A 19,072-nucleotide genomic window follows, 5' to 3' on the forward strand; every position below is an offset into this window, starting at 1 on the left:
TGTCATAGTTCTTTGTATCTTTGCACATACACAGAGAACATAGCAAGTTATTTCAGGTTTTTTATTAGCACTAGTTTGGAAATCACAGCATGAGTGAATTTCCTGAATCTCCAAAAACTGTTATCTTACATTGAATTGATCTGTTAGGTCTTCCTTGTCTGCAGAATTCTACCTGTATTGCTGGTTTTCAGATTCAGGGTCCTTAAGTAAATTCATGTAGAAAGAGGATTGTTTTGATTGAAATTTGGTAATACCCAAGTGATTATGCAAAGTCAGTAGGAAATGGCCTTTCTGCACTCCTAGAGTGTAGCACATGAAACTTGGACCTCGGCCATGCAAGAGGTGTGTTACACAAAGGCCCAGAACATGCACAGATGGGCTGCTAAACCTGTAGGAGCAGCCTGCTGATTAATAAGCCAATAGAAGAGATTTTGGGCTTCAGCAGGATCCTAAACCTAAGGGTTTGGTTGAATAAATGGGAAAAATACAATGAAGCATGATCAGCTGAGAGCACCACCAGGCTGTGACACAAAGGAACCCCCAGGCTTTCCAAGATGGTCACTGGCCAAGTTAAATGTGTGCCAGTAGCCAGAGGGGACAGGCATGCAAGAGGTGCCAAGGATATATACAAACCCCAGACCACCTGAGTCAGAGGGTTCTGTGTCACGTGCAGGGACTGTTACCACAGGCCCTTTCTGACAACTCCTTGCAGTCACCATCCCCCATCCCTTGCAGTTCCTTTCATGAACACCATCAGGGTGTCTTAGGCTGCCCAACTGTTAGGGTATGTTCAGCTTCTCTATATGAAAGAGGGAAATCAGTAAAATATTTACAAAAGATGGAAAACAGAGAGCAACTGTAATAGACTAGTAAGTTTTTGTTAAATAGGAAAATACTGTCCCTTAAGTCACATAAAAGTCTTGATGATGGCACTGTAAACTTGAACTAGTATCCCTTTTTAGTAATACAGCCTGAGTGGCAATATTTCAGGCTAATCCATCATATTTCAGGCTAATCGACTTGCCTCGTCAGAATCTAGGCCTGCTAGACCTTGACCACCTCTATCAGATTTTCCAGAATATCCTTTTCCTGTAAAGTATGTATGATATTATGACCCAAAGAGTTGTTGCAATGAGGTTTTGAGTCAGATGCTCTGCGTGGGATTGACTGTCTTGCATCTTCCACTTAAAAGGGAAGTAGTTTGCAAACACTTGGTGTCCAATGTATACCAGGATTGAATTCATTCCTGAAAGGAAGCACAGGTTATACCATCTGAAAGAGCAGGTATGGGCTTGCTTCAGAGCAAGCAGGCAGAGGTGTGCCAGGCTTATAAAAGAGAGTGGCACCAAGACAACAACAGCTAATGTCATTTGCCCCAAAGATGCTACACACTGTTTTCAAATACAGTCTGAGGGGTTCTCTCCCCCAAAACATTTATTAAAAGAGATACAAATAATCTCTGTGCTAAATTGAAAATACAACCAAATCAGTATGCTGCAATTATATTAATAAGGAGAATAATAACAGTTACTGTTTTCAGAGTGGATGAGTGCCAACCAATCTGGTCAGATCTGCTGCCTTTACAAACAAATGCTGACTGCCCTTCAAAGCTCTGGGGTTTCTGGTAGGAGGTAAGATACCCTGCTGTCACCCTGCCTATTTTCCTACCCAGACAACAGGGACCAAAGTTGCTGAAAGGTCCCCTCTGCTGTGGCTTTGCATTCTCTACTCATGTTTGCTGTGTGCCCAGTGTGGTTAAAACCACAGTGGCATACTTTGGGAAACATGCTTATCTAAAATTACAGAGACACAACCTACACAGCTGCCCAGGGGATTTAGTCTTCCACATCTTCAGAAGTGGTATTACTCTGTTGACAGGCCTTTGAGTTTCCCATTAGGTTACACAAGTCTCAGCAGTCCCTTCCAAAACCAACTTTGAACAGCTGTGGTATTTTGCTTGGTACTAGGCAGCTGTTCACTGAGACCTTGACTTGATACCAAACTCAGAACAGTCATTAGGCAATAGCAGCTTTTAGCCCTCATTTAAAGAATTTATTGTCCCTCTCTCCTAAATATCTGGTCTCAAGTGTCCCAGTTCTATGTAAAGGTTCCACTCAATCATTCTGGAATCCTTCAGGTTACCTCAGTCTAAATCCCTACTTTCTTACAGACAATGGAAGTGAAGAAAACAAAAGAATAGTATCAGTGCAGAAAGAATCATAAGGAATATGTCTCCTGATGTGTTTTACTGACCTGGGTATAAAAATGGAGCACCTGACCACCATTTCTTGACATCCACAAGGTAATATATCAGCAGTAATAGGATGAAGGCAAAACAGCTCATGGTTGTCACATATGATATTGACCTACAAACATTTTCAGTAGAAAGAGTAATATTTAGAGAACTGTGTGATACAGATCTCAATGTACAAAAGATAAAACATTCTCTGAGCTAAAATAGTACTTTAACAAAATCATATGAAGTGTTCCATCTCTTTGCTTACCATAAGTTCTTGTTTATGGGAATAAACCCTTCTTCTTTAGAACATTTTGTCAAGATAGCAGAAATAACTCCCTGAAATAGAAAGTAAAGTTTACATAACCACTGCAGCATGTTTCAGAAATATTTGCATTGCATTAAAATACATGTCTTTTAAAGAGCTACATAACTATCAGACTTACCATTACTATGCCCCATATGATGAACCGACTCATAATTTGTTTGGGCTGTTCTTTGTAGAACAAAGTAATTTTTCCCGCCTTATAAAAAAATTACAAAAAAATAATTAATGCCCTTTAATGTAACCACATTTCAAGAGCCAGATATATTTTCCACCAGCTACCTGTGCTAAGATAGAGACCACGAATGGGATTTCTATCAGCCAGGTGGTTGAAAGGCTCAAAATGAGGACTCTTTGTAAAGAATGGACACACAAGGGGAAAGTATGCAAATGCAACCCAATCAGCAGTAGAGGTGCACCTTTTCTCCCTTTCTTACTATTAACTGAGGAAGGGGACAAGCATCTTTATTAGGTCAACACAACATAAGTTGAGCTCCCTCTCCCTTTGTAAGGAACAGCACCAGAGCGAGCCCCAAGAGCTTCTCCGCAGCATCCCTGACCCGCCCAGAGCACAAGCTTCTTTTCATACACCACTAAGCAACGTGTCCTGATAATTCACTCCTCAGTGTCACACTTCTCTTCCAAGCTCTGCCTCACAGATATTCCCAATCAATTTTTACCCAGTGCTACATGTGGTAACATTTCTTTCCCAGCACAAGAGTTCCAGTTTGGTTCACAGCTGCTGTACCATCAGAAAAACCAGCAGTGCGTGAAAACTGCATCAAAAAGTGCAGTACTTATAAGCAGTTGTGAGCTGTGAGCTTTTGGTGTTGTTAACACCAGTATGAAGCCCTGCATCTCTCTTGTCAGGGAAGGTGAGCACACAGCCCCTGTGCAAGATAGTTATCACTGCACGACAAGCAGAAAATCAGCAAGGGGGAGCAAGTACATCTGCAACTTTTGAAACCCTTACAATGAAGCTGTGAAGTTTGTGTGTCTCAGCCTTATTTTCCAACATGCAGAGCCAGCCTACTCCCAGCATCAGCCCAGCCTTGAAACACCAGGTGGCTATTTTGCAAGCTTCTTGTGTCCATCCCTTACAAAAACTGAGAAGTCTCAGTGTATCTAATGCAAGCTGCTGCTATGTTAGCTTCCACTTCTCTGGCACTCACCTCAGGCTAAGCCATTGCGAAAGCATTGTTCTGAAAAAGGTTTTGTTAGAACCAGTCTCAGCCTTAAGTAAAGAAACCCAGCTGCCTCCCCACTTCCAAGTTTCCTTCAAATCTTCCCATTATAGCATGCAGCCAGAAAGAAAATGAGGTACCTGCAGTCCCAAAAATGCCATAACAATGCTATTTATGGTCCCCAGGATCCCTTCAGGATCATACGGCATCGTTGATTGGTAAATCACCTTAGAGAGAACACATCTGTTACAGAGCACCCAAGCAACCAAACTCCTTTCTTTTAAATCCCCTGCTCGTATCATTCCCAAGCCACTCCTGACATACTGCAAACCAAAAACTACTTACACCTGAAGAGGGATGCTGATAGATATGCTTTTCTCCTAGAAGCAAACGGTCAATGTAACCAGCTGCTCCTCCAGTGCAGTTGGGATACTTTCCGAAGTCCCCAATGCCCCCAGGACCAAGATAGCCGCTAGGACAGAGGTAGAGAGGTTGTAGCCCAAAATGTTGTTACAGTCCAGCTGCACAGCCACTGGCCCACTGACCCAGCACACTAAGTGCTCTGTTTTCCCAGGCTAGAGGCACACATTGATGGCACTGCAGTGATCATATATTGCTGCACACAGACCTCAGGGAGATTTCAGTCCTCTTAAAATAAATAGAAAGGAAGAGTGACATCATATAACATCTGGTACTTTAGTACCAAAGTAAAGAAAGTTTTTTCACATGATGGATGCTTCTTTTAACCCTGCTGGCCTGAAAGCTCTTCCCTTCATTCTTTCACTATGGCTAATAAAATGTGCCCTCTATTCAGTAGAAGAGAACCAACTTGATACCCCACATTAAGTTGTCTGAGTGCACGGTCTTACCTAGGACAATCTGGCACTGGTAACAAGAAGGTCAGGCAGAGCCAAATTGTTTCTAACACCAGAATAAAAATCCACTGTGGCCAGTAGGGGAGGATATCCTGCAGAGCAGGGAATCGTCCTTCCTGCATGAGATGGAGGGAGGGGGTGTTAGCTGGCAAGTAAAAACCATGCCCTTGGGGACAACCTGCACTTCCTGGCAGGCAGTCTTGTACCCCAGATACAAGAGGGAGATGTCATTACAAAACTGGGTTCCACCAATAGACCTTTCATTTTCACAAGCAATTTCCAGACACTTAGTTACTTGGGGCAGGGGGGAGAAACAAACCAAAACAAAAGCCCTTAATGTTTTTTAACTTGGAAAATGTCAAAAGGAATTTTGATTCATGCATAGAACAAAAGCCTTTTGGGAAAACAGAAAGGCCAAAACCCAGTATTACTTTCCCCTGCTGTGAAAAATCCTTGCCAAAATTAACTGGACGAAACACAGACTACAGGATTCAGCATAGAGATGCCTGTCCCTGGACTTCCTTGGCAATGAAAAAGTCATCAAAAGTGTCTTGGAATGCCTATTTTTAAGCACTATCTGAATGGATTGTTGAAATCCTCAAATATAGTAAAGCTAGATGTGACAAAATGCAGATTGCAACACTGAAGGGTGCACATACCCAACATTGACCCCTGCCAGGCCACACTGCACCACACATCAAACAAGTTGTTACATCTTGTTTTCATGTTGTTTCTCATGTGTTCTTTTTGCCCAAACAAGAGCAAAGGCTCCCAAACCCTGCTCCAGCATCAGTTCAGTTGTCATCTCCCCACATAACTCACCCAGGTCCCACTATCAGCTCTTGTAAACAGGAGTTCAAGAGCAGCAACCACCAGGTATGTGAATCCCAGCCTCTGGAGCACGCCTGGAATACGCAGATTATCCCAGGACACTGGAAGACATGCAAGCAATGTGGAAGAGGAGCAGACATAGGCTCTGTCGTAAATACAAAAGTGATCCTTCTTCAGGAAGAGCTGAGATCCACTGCACCTGTGGGTACAAGGGATACCTCCCCTCTGCCATCCCAATTTTCTGTACATCAAAGTCCTGGGAAAGTCACTAAGACAACAGTGGTTGGCACAAGAGTCTAACAGAGAGAATTGCATCAGTGCAGAACTGAACAGCACTCCACAAGATACCATCCAACTGTTAAAGTTTTTGCAACAGCCCAGCCAAGGAGGCAGGAACAAGTTACAGAAATGCAAGGAAGACAAGTTCCACTCACAAGGTCCAAGGCAGTAATTGGGATTCACAACTATGATTCCCAGCAGGATTAGCACAAAACTCCTCCAGATGATTTTTCTAAGCATCTTCCACTTGGAACTTCCCCACCTCAGCATGGAGCCCAGTGCCAATGCTATTGATGTCCCCATGATGAACACAAACCTGGAGAACAGAGCAGATGGGAAATGGAGCTGACAGATGTCTCATAATATGTATGAGTAACAGCAAACATAAAGCTGGCAGAGTGGCCTGCATTGGTCCAACAGAGATGCATGCACTGAGTGAAACTGGGTGATTTTATTTCCTCTGATTGCTAGGACTTTCCAGGCTACTGAGCTTGCACTATGGGACACTTCTACCTTTTTCAGTGGTCAGTTGAGGTAGGGTTGTAATTGCAGTTGGCTCTTTTTCCAGCAATTCACATGATACCAAAAAAATCCATTACCCAAAATTAAATTAGCATCTTCAGAACAGTCAAACACCAGCTTCAAATCTATGATTCAAATTCAGAATTGACCCACTCCTCTCCTCTAGCTTAGGTTCACAGTCCAAGTCCAGCTCCCTACTCCAACAGAAACCACAGCTGGTGTAGAGAAGCATGCTAGGGGCAGATGGGATAATTGCTTCTCCATAAGACCATTCTTTGGTTATAGAAATATCAGCTTAATCCAAAATTTATTTGGCTCCTTTATCTGTGGATACACACCAGTCCAGCTTTGAATCTTGCCAGACTGGCAGCTTTTAACACAGTGGCATGGCATTGAGCTTCTCAGGGATACTGCACTTCCACTGGCAGGGTAACCCTGGGCCCTGTGTGTGGGAAGAAGGAGGATGTGGGGCACCAAAACCACTTAGCTCTTCTACAGGTTCATAAGGGTTATGTTGTTATTTGTAGGGGCAGAGTCCTATTGACTGTTTAACACAAATTCATCCTTCCAAATACATTTCCACATGGAGGCAAGGTGCACACAAAGTTCCACTTGCAATGTTTAATATAAAGAATCACTTGATACAAAAACTATTCTTCAGGAAAACTTACCATGGAAACACCAGATCTGCCACTGTTAATCCTACAGAGAAATACAAAGGAGCGTGTTATTTACTTTGAACCCTCCTCACATTTAACAACATTACTGCTGATTTTCTAGAGGAATTGCAGGCTGCTAGCAATTATTCATGTCTCAAAACCTAAAACATGTTACAAACAAAACCTACAAAGAGCTAATCATATTGCTTCACTTCATTTACCACTCTTCAAGAATAGGGTCAAAACTGATTGCTGTGCCTTGGGAAAGATTTCAGGGATGAGATCCTTGCTATTCTCCACTAGGGCATTACAATGCTTGACTTCATCCCCATCACCTTACCAATCAAGGCATTATGTTTTTACAGCACTAAGCAACATCAGCTTGACTAGGGTCATTTAGCAACATAGGAAAGTTGACCCTGTATCACAAAAGAAAAGGTTACACACAGACTGTGATGTGAAACCATGCTGTCACAAGGAGGACCATACTCTGCTTTGCCCATTTAAACAACATGCAGATTCCCTGCTGAGGCAAACCAGGACAGCATCCCAGCCTTTGGCTGAGCAACAGCTCACTGCAGCAGCTGCAACACCAACCATTTCTAGATACTGCTGCAGTTAAAACCCAGAGCAACTGTCTCAACTGTACTTTACCATTCCAGCTCTCGTGTTTGAAGAACCAGTATTTTCCTCCTCCATAGTTAACAAACACCATAATTACAAGAGAGAGCCTAAAAAGACAACAAAACCACAAAGTATCACATGTCAATGAAATGCATATTTATGAACACAAAGTTAATGATTACTACTCCCACTAATGCATTTCTAACTCTGAGATTTGATTTATTTTACTTTTAAAGCAAGATTTCCTTGGTTTCCAGCTTTACCAACCAGTAAGCCATGTTTCAAAAATCATGGCTGGTGGTGAACCAAGGCAAGCTCCTTGCAGCATTTCCACATTGAACATGTTGTTCTTTTGCACCCTCTGCCACAACTTTGACGTCTCCTCAAATTAGATCAATTACAAAGTATTTTGGAATATCTGAGAATTAAAATCTTAACTTCCAAGTAAAACAGACCACCTTGAACTGTCCATCTGCTATATATTGCCATGCACTGTCAAACCACTGGAAAAGTCTCATTCCCCTTGGAGGAGCTGCTTTTGAGCAAGCTCTTAGGCTCACCCTCGGAAGGTGTCAAGGGACCGCAGGCGCTGCCGCGAGCCCGAGCTCCACGACTGCGGGGCAGGATCACAGTTAATGGAGTCTGTGGTGTTCGGGGATCCAAGCTCCTTCGGGAACAAACCAGACACATGAAGAGCATGTCAGCAGCTGCACCAGCTGACTAGGGAACAAAGGATAGTAAACTGCAAACTTTCACGCACACTGTCTTTATTCTCCCTGTCTTTCTTCTGTCTACTTCTAACCTCTTCCTGGCTTCACCGCATTGCAATAATGCTTGCAGATGCTCCAGACTCTACCTTTGACCAGGCAAAACAAGAATGCAGTGAAATGAGCCTGTGCTTGAGACTCATCAGAGCTGGGTCCCTTCCAAATCAACCAGAGACTTGCCAACACTCTGAGTACTGGTTTACAGCAGAACTGAGCAGATCCAGCTGCTAACTCTCAAACAGGACCCCCCAACCCATCAGCAGTTGTCTGACACCACAGAGAGACTGTTTGGAAATTGCTGTAGAGCTCTGCTTCCAAGTCTTTTGATTCTAGACAGGTTTGGACCTCTTAGATATGAAGCCCAGACTCTGATGAACTATATACATTCTACTACAAAATGAGGATCACATAGAAATGCCAGTTCTAGGGTGCCAGAGAAATTCTGACTTCATTTTTTTGCTAAATTCCTGCTCTGCTGGAAGCAGCAATGAAGGCTGTGATTTCCCTTACACTGACTATGTTAGAAGGGAACAGTATTTTTACCAACACATTTGTTTCAAAGGAATTAAAGAGGGCACAAAGATGTATGTTCAAAACTTGCAAGAGCTTTACAGGGAATCCACTACACTTGCATGGAAACCCAGTCTAGCACTCTCCATTGACATAAAATTGCCTATCTGACATCAGTACAAGATTTGCTAAGGGGAACACACACAAGGGGAAGATGATTAGTAATAAACAAGTCCCCAGATGTCCAGATAGTGTGTGTTTCTCAGAGATGCAAACACTACAGAATGCAAACTAAAGATACTGTGGTCACTCACGGAGTTAATCATACGATCAGTTGCTCTGGGATTCAGTTTCTTGTAAACCCAGTTTCTGACTGGATCAATTCTGAAAATGAGTAACAGTTTAAAACACAAAACAAAGCCAAAAGTACTTTATAGTTAATTTCACCTTAAAAGAAGCTATTTAGCAGAATAAAACAGAAGTTTTGACAGTTCCTATTTCTGTTTTTACAGCTCACATAGGTAATACTGAGATTCAGCCAGCACCTAGGATCTCAGTTAAGTCCAGCTGTGGAAATACACTGACACAAGCTCATGTTTGGGGGTTTTATTCTCGGGTTGCTTACAGGCAAAGATGATTTACACCTTTCAGTAAAGGGTAGAAGGTTGCATTTGTTACATGCACTTTGGTCCCACTGCCTTGGATTACTGAGCCAGAGCTAGACAAGGAACAAGGGACATCAGGGTGCAGCAGGGCATTTGTGAGGTTACAGTGAACATCAGCTGCTCTGCACACAAACTACCAAGGCTGCAAGATATCCCTCGAGTGAAATCGCATTACTCTGCATTTCTTGCCACATGTGCCACAACGTGCACATGGAACCTGATAACAAGATCTGATCTGCAAGCAGGGCCACAAGTGGGACTCCAAAGTATTGCCACACTGAGATGTGTGGTCTTAAACTGGCACGTGCAAGGAAGAAGTTCACTTACTTCATTAGAAGGCGCCCAGCAATCAGGAGAGCAAGGATCCCCATGTAAACCAGGAAAGCAAAGAGAATAGCTACATGAAAAAGAAGAACACAACTCTATAAATGATCTAACAAAACCATCCAGAAACCTGGGCTTGGCCAAGTGAGACACAAACACGACACAAAGCCCAACTCCTTGATCATTATCCCCCCTTCTCCATGCAATAAATATCCCAGAGGAAAAAAAAACCAACAGCAAAACCCCCAAACTATCCAATGCAAAAGCAGGTTAGTTTCAAAGTGCAGCTCAGTAACTCCACATCTTGGCATAAAAAGAGCAAAATAAAACCACGTTGCATCACAAGACACTAGCGAGAGAAGAGCTGATGTGCTGTGATATGTTCTGAAGAAGGAAGTAGAGATTTAAAAACAGCCTCAATGTGCAGAAGATAGGGGAAAGGGCAATACATCTAGTTAGCAACCATGGAGAATTTTTCTTTACAGTTAGGAAACTGGAAGAACTGAAGAATAATGTAATGGAATAGAACAGACATAGACAAGAGTTTGATACAGTCCTGGATAAGAGATGAACAAAAAAGAAGAGGGTCCGGTTCTAAATTAAAAGTGCAACAACAAAAATCCAAACAAACACTGTGTGAATTGTTTCCCATTTTGTGAGAGAAGATAGAGGGAAGATATATACAAAAACATGCAGGGAAACAGGAAGTAATAGCTCCCTCCAGACACATACCCACTGATTTTTCTGTACTAATGCCTGCTGCAAAAATGTTGTGGGCAGACAGGATATCATGTGAAGAGGCCTGATCCTGGTCAGGGCCTCAAGATTGATGTATAAAAGGAGGCAAGGATGTCAGGAAAGAAGAGGGGCAAGCTCATGACAACTCTCCACCACAATATGAGTGGCTGCACATGTGGGTTGTAGAATGAAAGGGAAAAGGAGAGCTCTACATACGGAGGTAGCTGTTGATAGGGCCTTCATTGATGATTAGGTCACAAGAAACAGTTTGGTTGCTTGTACTTAGGGTCTTTACCACAAGGGAATAATTGCCAAACTCTCCAAAATGATACTGAATCCTGCAAATGATAAAGGTAACAAGACTTGTGAGCCATCCCCAGTACATGCAGGTACCACTGCAGCACTCAGGGGGGCTGTCAGCCTGAGGAAAGGCAAGCCAGAAACTTGGACCAACACTGTGATCTAACATGGAACTTGCCTTTTCCAAGCATTACCCTCCCCTAGCCCAGCACCAATTCTTTACCACACATGCACTGCCATCATTTGTTTTCTTGAACTAGAGACTTCCCTGCAAGAGAAACCAGGTGCTTGCACATGCTGCCTCAATGAACACCGTTTTTGCTCCTGCTGGCACCTTTCAGCACAATTCCAAAGTGCACCACACTGTTACAGCAGTGGGGTGAAGACTGAGCTCTAGGTCTAAACAGTTGGGAAAAAGGAGGAGATGAGCAGGCAGTGAAGAGGCACATGGCTCCAAGGGGAAAAAACCCAAAAAACCAAAAACCAACAACAAACCAAACCAGCACAAATAGAGGCTAGCACTATCCATGTACTCCCTGGGGCTGGGCCACCTACTTGCAGAGATCTCTGTCACCCACAGAGCTGTTGAGCAGCAGGGTGAGTGGATGCTGCGTATCAACCATTACCGACGCCGCGCCTGGTTTTCTCAGGCTCTCGTTGCTTGGTGGGACAAACGCCAGGAGCTGATACAAGCACTGTAGAAGAAGAGGGTGAAGGGAGCTCATTAGTGCCAAAGGAGAGTGAAACGGGGTTCTGCCTTGGATGGTGGCAAAGACAAGGAAAGATGCCACGGGGCTGGAGCATCTCCTGCTGCGGGAATTCCCTGCGTGCTGCTCGAAGGTAAAACCAAAGCGAAGCGACCTGACGAAGCCCCGGGGAGACGCCGGAGAAGCCGAGCAGCCCCGCCGCTGGCCGGGCTGTCAGAAGCGGAGGCCGGGGGGGACCCCCGCCCGGCACAGCCCCTCACCTGGTGGCAGGAGCCGGAGCGGGCGGCGAGGTTCAGGCCCGGGGCGGGCAGCTCGTTGCGGACGAGCAGCAGCGCCTGGTCCATCCGCCCCGACCGCCGCCGCTCCGCCGCCGCCGCCGCCGCCGCCCCGCCGCGGGGCCCGGGCGCGCCCTGCCCGTCGGGCTGCGAGAGGCCGGGCGCCATCAGCAGCGCGCCCAGCGCCGCCGCCGCCACCGCGGCCACCAGCCCCGCCGCCGCCGCCATCGCGCCGCGCTCCGCCCCGGGGCGGGGCGGCCGCCACCACCACCGCCCCGCGGGCCGCGCTTCCCGGTGTTTTCCGGGGTCAGGCGTCCCTACCCGCCCGCCCGCCCGCCCGCAGCTCGGGCCCGCCTGCGCGGAAACGCGGGAGGATGCGCAGCCCGGCGAGCGTCGAGCTTGCGGCCGCCTTTAACACGTCCCGCTGCCACGCGTGGCCTCTCGTCGTAGGCTGCAGGCGCCGGAGCGCGGTGCCTGCGGGACGGCTGGGCAGCCGGCACTGAAAAAGCCGTACAGGCGTTCATCCCCGGGCTGGGAAGAGGGTTCTGCTTAGCCTCCGTCTTTCACGGAGGATGCAGAAGGCACGGCCATGGAAAAGAAACAGCATTTCGTTAGGAGAGAGCTTCTTCCCAGAGAGGTGCCATCCATCTCGCTGGCGTTACTGCTTGCAGCCGTCCTGCTCCTTAATGCCCTTCTCTACCTGTACCTCAACAAGTTTTCCAGCTCTCTGGGACGTGTCGAAACGGACTCTGGCCTCTGCCCTTTTGGGCATTTCAAATTCGGAGCGGTGAAGAATTGTTCCCCGTGGCTTTCCTGCGAGGCCATAAATAGGGAAGTCAGGAAAGTCAAATGTGTTGGTGAAGGTGCTGTGAAAAAGGTGAGTTTGGATTTTCTTTCTTCTCTTCTCTGGATAAAGAGCTTTCACATTTTGCTGGCTAATTAACGCCAGCACTGCTGTTATGATTATCCTCTCAGCAGCTAATTACTGTAGGCATCCGGGACCATATGGCTACTGATAAGGCGAACACAACAGGTACGAGAGCATAACCTGGGCCACCTCTCTGACACCAAACAAGATCCAGCTACACAAGCAGAATCACAGATTGGTACAATCCTGGCAGAGTGAGACTGGCTACTTGGGTGATATAAAACAACTTAATTCATATGCATTGTCCATGCCAAAGAAAACATAGGAAATCGTGATATAACTGTAGCATCGGAAGGGGCTTGCTGTGATAGGTACACTGCTCTACCTAAAGCTGACTGTGCCTGGTGACTGTAATTTGCAGTTGTGACTAAGCAGTCACAGGAAGAGGTCGGCAGCAGCTGGTAGCTGTTCATCGAAGAAGGCTCTCCACATGTCTTATGTGTTTCTTGTATGTTCTCAGGTCTTCCTTTCTGAGTGGAAGGAAAAGAAAGTGGTCCTTTCACAGCTCACCAACTCAGAGCTGAAGGAGGACTTTCTCCATGGACTGAAGATGCTGAAAGCCCTTCAGAGCAAGCATGTTGTCCGGCTGCTTGGCTACTGTGAGCAGCAGTTCACAATCCTCACCGAGTACCATCCTCTTGGTTCACTGAGAGGCCTGAATGAAACTCTCCACATTCCCAAATACAAGGGCATGAACACCTGGCATCGCAGGCTGATGCTTGCTATAGACTACGTGAGTGTCATTCGGTACCTGCACAACAGCCCCCTGGGCACCTTAGTGATGTGTGACTCAAATGACCTGGACAAGGTTCTCTCCCAGTATCTCCTGACAAGTGACTTCCACGTTCTGGTGAATGATTTGGACGCTCTGCCTCTTGTGAACAGGAGTGCTGGCAGGCTGGTGAAGTGTGGTCACAGGGAGCTCCGGGGTGAGTTTGTAGCTCCTGAGCAGCGTTGGCCCTATGGAGAAGATGTGCCATTCGAAGATGACCTCATGCCTCCCTATGATGAGAAAACAGACATCTGGAAAATCCCAGATGTCTCCAATTTTTTCTTGGGCCATGTTGAAGGAAGTGACATTGTACGACTGCATCTGTTTGACATCCATGCAGCATGTAAGAAGAAGGACCCGGCAGAACGGCCCTCTGCCCAAGAGGTCTTAGACACCTACAGGAAAGTTTTAACTCTGCTTATTCGGGAGGCAGCCATGCCTGGTACTAGAGAAATGTTATAGTGAATCATGAGGCAAACAACACACTGGTTCCTATTTATGTAGCTTGCCTGATGGGCAAAATCTCTATCCCCAAAACTGAGAAGAAAAGAACAGCTGAACTTGTACCTCTTGATTAAAAGAAAAAAAATCCCCCCAATCCAAGAGCTGTGCAAGCTTTCCATTGGCAGGTTTAATCTACCATTGGAAGAGGAGGAGGGAGAGAAAGGAAGTTGTGTGGGTGCAGGGAAAATTTGTTCCTTAAGAAATGATAAATTTTCTTTTGCAACATTTACACAAAAAATATCTTAAAAATTAGAGAAAAACACCTAAAAAAATATTGGTCTACCTTAACTTGTTGGTGGAGACTGGAGAGCAGAGACCATGGCATGCCCCCCACAAGCTTTGTGCTGATTACTGTGGCTTTGGCCTATGTTGTATCCACAGAGCCCTCATCTTCTTTCCCATGCAGTAAAAGCAGTGGTCACTCAGAAAGGAGTGCTCTGTTTCACTTCAGGTTTTGGTGAGCCCCAGTGCCAGAGCTGCAGTGACAGTCTCTCCCTGCTGGCTGGGGCATAGGTTGTTTTTGGAGCCGTATGGCTGTTGCTCCTGTACCCCACAATAGCAAGTGTGTGGCCACTTTTGGAAGCAAGAAGATGATGCAGATTCAGAAGAGTCTGCTTAGAGATACAGGTTCTTGGTTTTCAAGCCTTTGTCCTGTGGTATTCCCAGATGGGCTCTTCCAAGATGAAGCTGTCAAATGCAAGTCTCTCACTCCTCTGTAATCCACAGAAATACTGAACACTTGGAAAAGAGCTGAAGCATGTCTTTTTTTTTTTTTCATTTTTTTTTTCATTCACCTATCTATCCTGGCTTAGTGTCATCATGATTTGATGGAGAGGAGAATAACAAAGAACTGAAAGAGAATGTGACTTCCACAGCAATGAGCATTAAACACAAGCTTTGGAAAAGAAAATTCCTGTATTCAGAGCATACCACTCTATTCAAAGTCCATTAAGGATAGAGGAAGGCTGCTAAAAAATAACCTTTTTGGTGTGTTAGGAAAAAGCTTGAGGTAAACTACATGGATGTAACAGCCTGGTACCAACAGCTAGAAAGGAAGAGCAATGATGCCTTAATCCAGCAATAGACTGTGTTTGGTGGGACTGGGATCCAGGATGTAGTCCCCTTGGTGAAAAAACAGGAATAATATGAATGAGAAACGTGGACTCCACCATCGTCCACCTGAGGACTTTCTGTGCTGTGGACTAAATCTTTGAAAGGCCTAAGAGACAACTTCCATATTGTGACCTGAGAGGTGATTTGTAAGCAGAGAAGCACACTGTCCTTTTTGCTCCTTTTTGAAGAGTTTGGTTTGTTCTTGTCTATGCTGCTATTCCTCTGCACATAAACCAGCCATGTTCTGACTGCACTGAGATCATGCAGTCATTTCATAATGTATAATGTTCAAATCTTGGTATCAGAATTTTATTATAAATGGGAAAAATTTCCTGCAAATAAGGAAATTAATTCCTGATATCATACAATACAAGCTGCTGATTATGCCTTTCCTTTCCCTCTGGGCAGTGTGTTTTCTTAAATTAGACTTTAGACATTTTTCATTTACTCATTCCTTCCTTGCAGCTTTCCTGCTGAGGTTGTCAGGAGACAAAGCTTAGAAATCAACTTCTCCAAAAGAGAGCAGTGATTGTGGATGCTTTGGGTTTGTTTTGGACTTTGACTCAAAGTGCCTAAAAGAAGCATGGGGAAAAGAAATGCTCTGTTGAAAATGCATCATCCAACCCATGGACTCCTGACTTGTTATTATTAGGGTTAGAGTTCTACAGTTTCAGTATGAATACAGGATGTGCAGCAGTTGAAAAAGTCTCCTGTTACAGCACCTTGAAGCCAGGGATAAGGCTTTAAAGGGTCAAGAGTCACATCTTCTGCATGTTTCCCCCGCAATAATTTGTTACCTTTTGTTAGCCATCATGTACACTTGAAAGGGAAATCATCATCTGATGGCTGTAAATAACTATTCCATGAAGGGTTTTTGAGAGTGTAGCAAGGACAGACAAGAACCTGACAAACATCTTGTGCTGGTGTCTCTTGGTTAAGACAAGCTTCTGCTGGGATTCTTGCCTTGTCTGTTGCAACTTGCAAACAGCCACATTAATTTCACCAAGTGAAAAAAAATGTGGAAAAATTCTGGTTCAGAATAATTATCTTGCCATGGAGATGATTCCCTGTTCCTCAATGAAATAGTTACAATTTTTTTAAAAAAGAGGTGTCTCCCTAAACATTCACTTTGAGCAGTGGCTTCTCCATGTCTCTTTCCCATTCCCTCTCCTTCAGCTTGTGTGTTGTCCAGCATTGTATTTCAATATTTATTCCAGCAGGAATAAATCAGATTTGTTCTGAATACAACATTATGGAGCTGCACTTTTTTTTTTGGGATGTTGTTTCTGTCTGTGAGGAAACATTACATGGCAGCATGAAGGTCAGTTTAGAGTCAGTTATTAGCAGCTACCTCTGAAGCCCAGACATAGGCAGAATCTGGCCTTGCAGCCAGTATTTTCCTAGCAAACTTCCCTTAAAGGTAAACCGCTTAAAGATCTCATTGTGTTTGCTTTAGTGAGTTTGAAGGAACAAGACAGATAGATATAGGGGCTGACCTATTGACCTCACATGCCACACATGCCACTTCCCTTTAACTTGCTCCTGGTCTTTGTGTGCTTTACTGTCCGTTTCTATCTCAACCTGGTGAGACCAAAACCAAGTTTGCATGTCACCTCCTTCCAGTCTTTCTGTAAAATCAGGTGTTTGTACCCTATGCATCTTTCTATTCTTCCCTGCTAGCTCCTTCTGCAATCTCAAGATTGCATGAATCCCTCCAGTGTTTCCCACATTTCCAGCTTCTTTTCCCTTAAAGGGAAAAGGCAAGGCATGACAGGGGGAAAAGAGGCAGGACAGCCCTACATGCAGTAGTCTCCCCTCTTTCCAGTTCTCTTTTCTGGGCATTTCAGTCTTTACCACCAGTCACGGCCTTTGATAAACATTCAGGGACTTTGTTGCCTCAGTACAAGCACCTCTTGTCTGTCCAGTGGAAAGCATCAGAAGATGAAGGGCAGGAAGAGGCCTGTTCACAGCTGGGAGCCTGCAAGTCCCCAGCCAGCTCTAGACCAGTGGCCATGACCTCCCCTGCTAAGACCACTGCCGCAGTTCTGCCTAACCTCAACAACAGCTGCTGGTTCTTATCTCAAGCTCTGATCAAGTGTCCCACTTCCCTGTCTTTTCCCACAAAATATGCTTCTCTGGCAATGGTCATTTTCATGTTTCTTATTGTATTACTCTTCTTCCATCCCAAAAAGCCAGTCAAAGAAACTGCACAAAGATGCAGGTCACACAAGAAGGACAGTGATTGATGCTTATCTCCTTCAGAAAACTTCAGAGGAGGTTCCCCAAACCACCCTAGGTAATCAATGCCGAGGCAGATATGATCCCAGTCATTCCAGGCCTTTGTTTGCTGTCATTTTCAAGGCCCATGAAGGCCCTGGGTCTGGCCCCTTTCCAAGGGTCAGGGCAACCCTTTTGCTGAGGTTAGTGTAACCACCTTACCCTTCTCTTTTGGGCAATCTCTGCCATCCCTGCAGCAGTTCCACAGCGTATTTCACACACCCATCTGCTAGACAAAGAATCAGAGCAGAAGCCCTCTCCCAGACTCAAGAAATAGCCCCTGGTTCCCAGACTGAGCTCTGCTGGGACACTGCTGTGCAAGCAGTGGAGGAGAGCAGGACACTGAGGCCATGCTAGCTGAGCCTGCTGACAGTCTGGCTGTGGTGGCAGCTGAGTCAGGGCCCACTACTGCTGTGGTGCACTCTATCCTTGGCCCAATGCTGTTGCCAAAACAAATTCCCAGTGGATTTCCTACTAAAGTTTAGCTTTTACCAGGCAGGTTTGTACTGCAGGTTATAGAATGGAAACCACCTCAGAGGTCTGTCTCAAGAGCAGAGTCCCAGATTCAGTTCAAACCCACTGCTCCTTTCATTTTCTCCTCAGGGCCATCCAAAGAATAGCACTGTGAAGGTTATGCTGACTTACTTTCCACATTGCCTGCTGGCTGCACGCTTCTGGGGGGTCAAGTCTGATGGAGCATTTCCCATTTTGTATATGGATTTCAGAATTCATCCTGAAAGCACTCCTATAACACTAAATCCTCTAGGGGTGAGCAGCCTACATGGCAACTTGTTTGTATGTTTGACACCATCAGACATAAAAAGTAGTGCATGAATATCTGTATCAGCTGTTGTGTAGGTCTGGGTAGCTACGGAGGAGGTAAAATGGACACAATGTATTTAATTGAACATTTGTTTGATTTTTTTTTTTTCTTTTTGAAGGATCCGTTGAAAATCTGTGTTACTCTGTATTTAATAGAGTGGTAACTTTTAAATGCATCACATGTTGAGAATACCACACAAAGTTTTTGAAATTCTGTCACAATCTCTAAAATAATATTTTCCTTTCCACATAAACAAAACATCAGATCATTATCTTTGTGAAACAGAGGCAGTGTTGTTTGCCAAATATAATTTGTGAGCTATTTGGCAGAATATGCAACTGTAAACCGATTCTATCATTATGACTGTAACGTCTTACCAACAGTCAAGAGACCCTGGGAACAAGAAAAAAGTGGTTCTCGAGTTCTTCTGGCATGATATAATGTGTATATTTGCAGAGTCCAACCAAATAAATTATATGCTACATGGTACTTTTAAAAAAGGAAAAGGATTTTGTGGTTTTATTTTAATTGAGGCACTGTATACTTGAGATGACCACAAGGTTTCCAATAATTGTCAGTCTCTGTTCAGAAGTCTACAATCCAGTATTTATCAGGATTAAATGGTGAATATATTTACATTACAGGGATATTTACATATCAGCAATTTTTGATTCTGTTTATCTCTGGGTAACTCAAAATGCATTAAAAAAGATGTATTTATATATAGACACACACACACACACACACACACACACACACACACACACACACACACATTCTTTGGCTATAATTTTTAAAAGACCAAGCTTACTGTTTCAGCAGTCACATTTTGGA

At 44.7% G+C, this 19,072-nt stretch overlaps 2 protein-coding genes across 2 annotated transcripts; one reads left to right on the top strand and one right to left on the bottom strand.

Moving 5' to 3' along the window:
• Nucleotides 1–47: 47 nt before the first annotated feature.
• On the bottom strand, nt 48–12,049 carry HGSNAT (heparan-alpha-glucosaminide N-acetyltransferase). The gene is made up of 17 exons (XM_066548112.1): nt 11,807–12,049; nt 11,395–11,534; nt 10,756–10,877; nt 9,805–9,874; nt 9,127–9,196; nt 8,096–8,202; nt 7,566–7,642; nt 6,924–6,954; nt 5,886–6,046; nt 5,443–5,552; nt 4,615–4,736; nt 4,091–4,217; nt 3,886–3,972; nt 2,683–2,760; nt 2,505–2,575; nt 2,254–2,366; nt 48–1,246 (listed from the first exon to the last, which is right to left on the bottom strand). Exons 1-17 carry the CDS (start codon nt 12,047–12,049, stop codon nt 1,065–1,067), a joined length of 1,911 nt encoding a protein of 636 aa, XP_066404209.1. The 3' UTR covers nt 48–1,064.
• A 165-nt stretch (nt 12,050–12,214) lies between these two features.
• On the top strand, nt 12,215–18,744 carry POMK (protein O-mannose kinase). Its single transcript, XM_066548107.1, has 2 exons — nt 12,215–12,698; nt 13,210–18,744. The coding sequence occupies exons 1-2, from the start codon at nt 12,411–12,413 to the stop codon at nt 13,981–13,983; spliced, it is 1,062 nt and encodes a 353-aa protein (XP_066404204.1). The 5' UTR covers nt 12,215–12,410; the 3' UTR covers nt 13,984–18,744.
• The last annotated feature ends 328 nt before the right edge of the window (nt 18,745–19,072 follow it).

Source organism: Molothrus aeneus, chromosome 4 (assembly GCF_037042795.1).
Source record: "Molothrus aeneus isolate 106 chromosome 4, BPBGC_Maene_1.0, whole genome shotgun sequence".
NCBI classification, from domain to species: Eukaryota; Metazoa; Chordata; class Aves; order Passeriformes; family Icteridae; genus Molothrus; species Molothrus aeneus.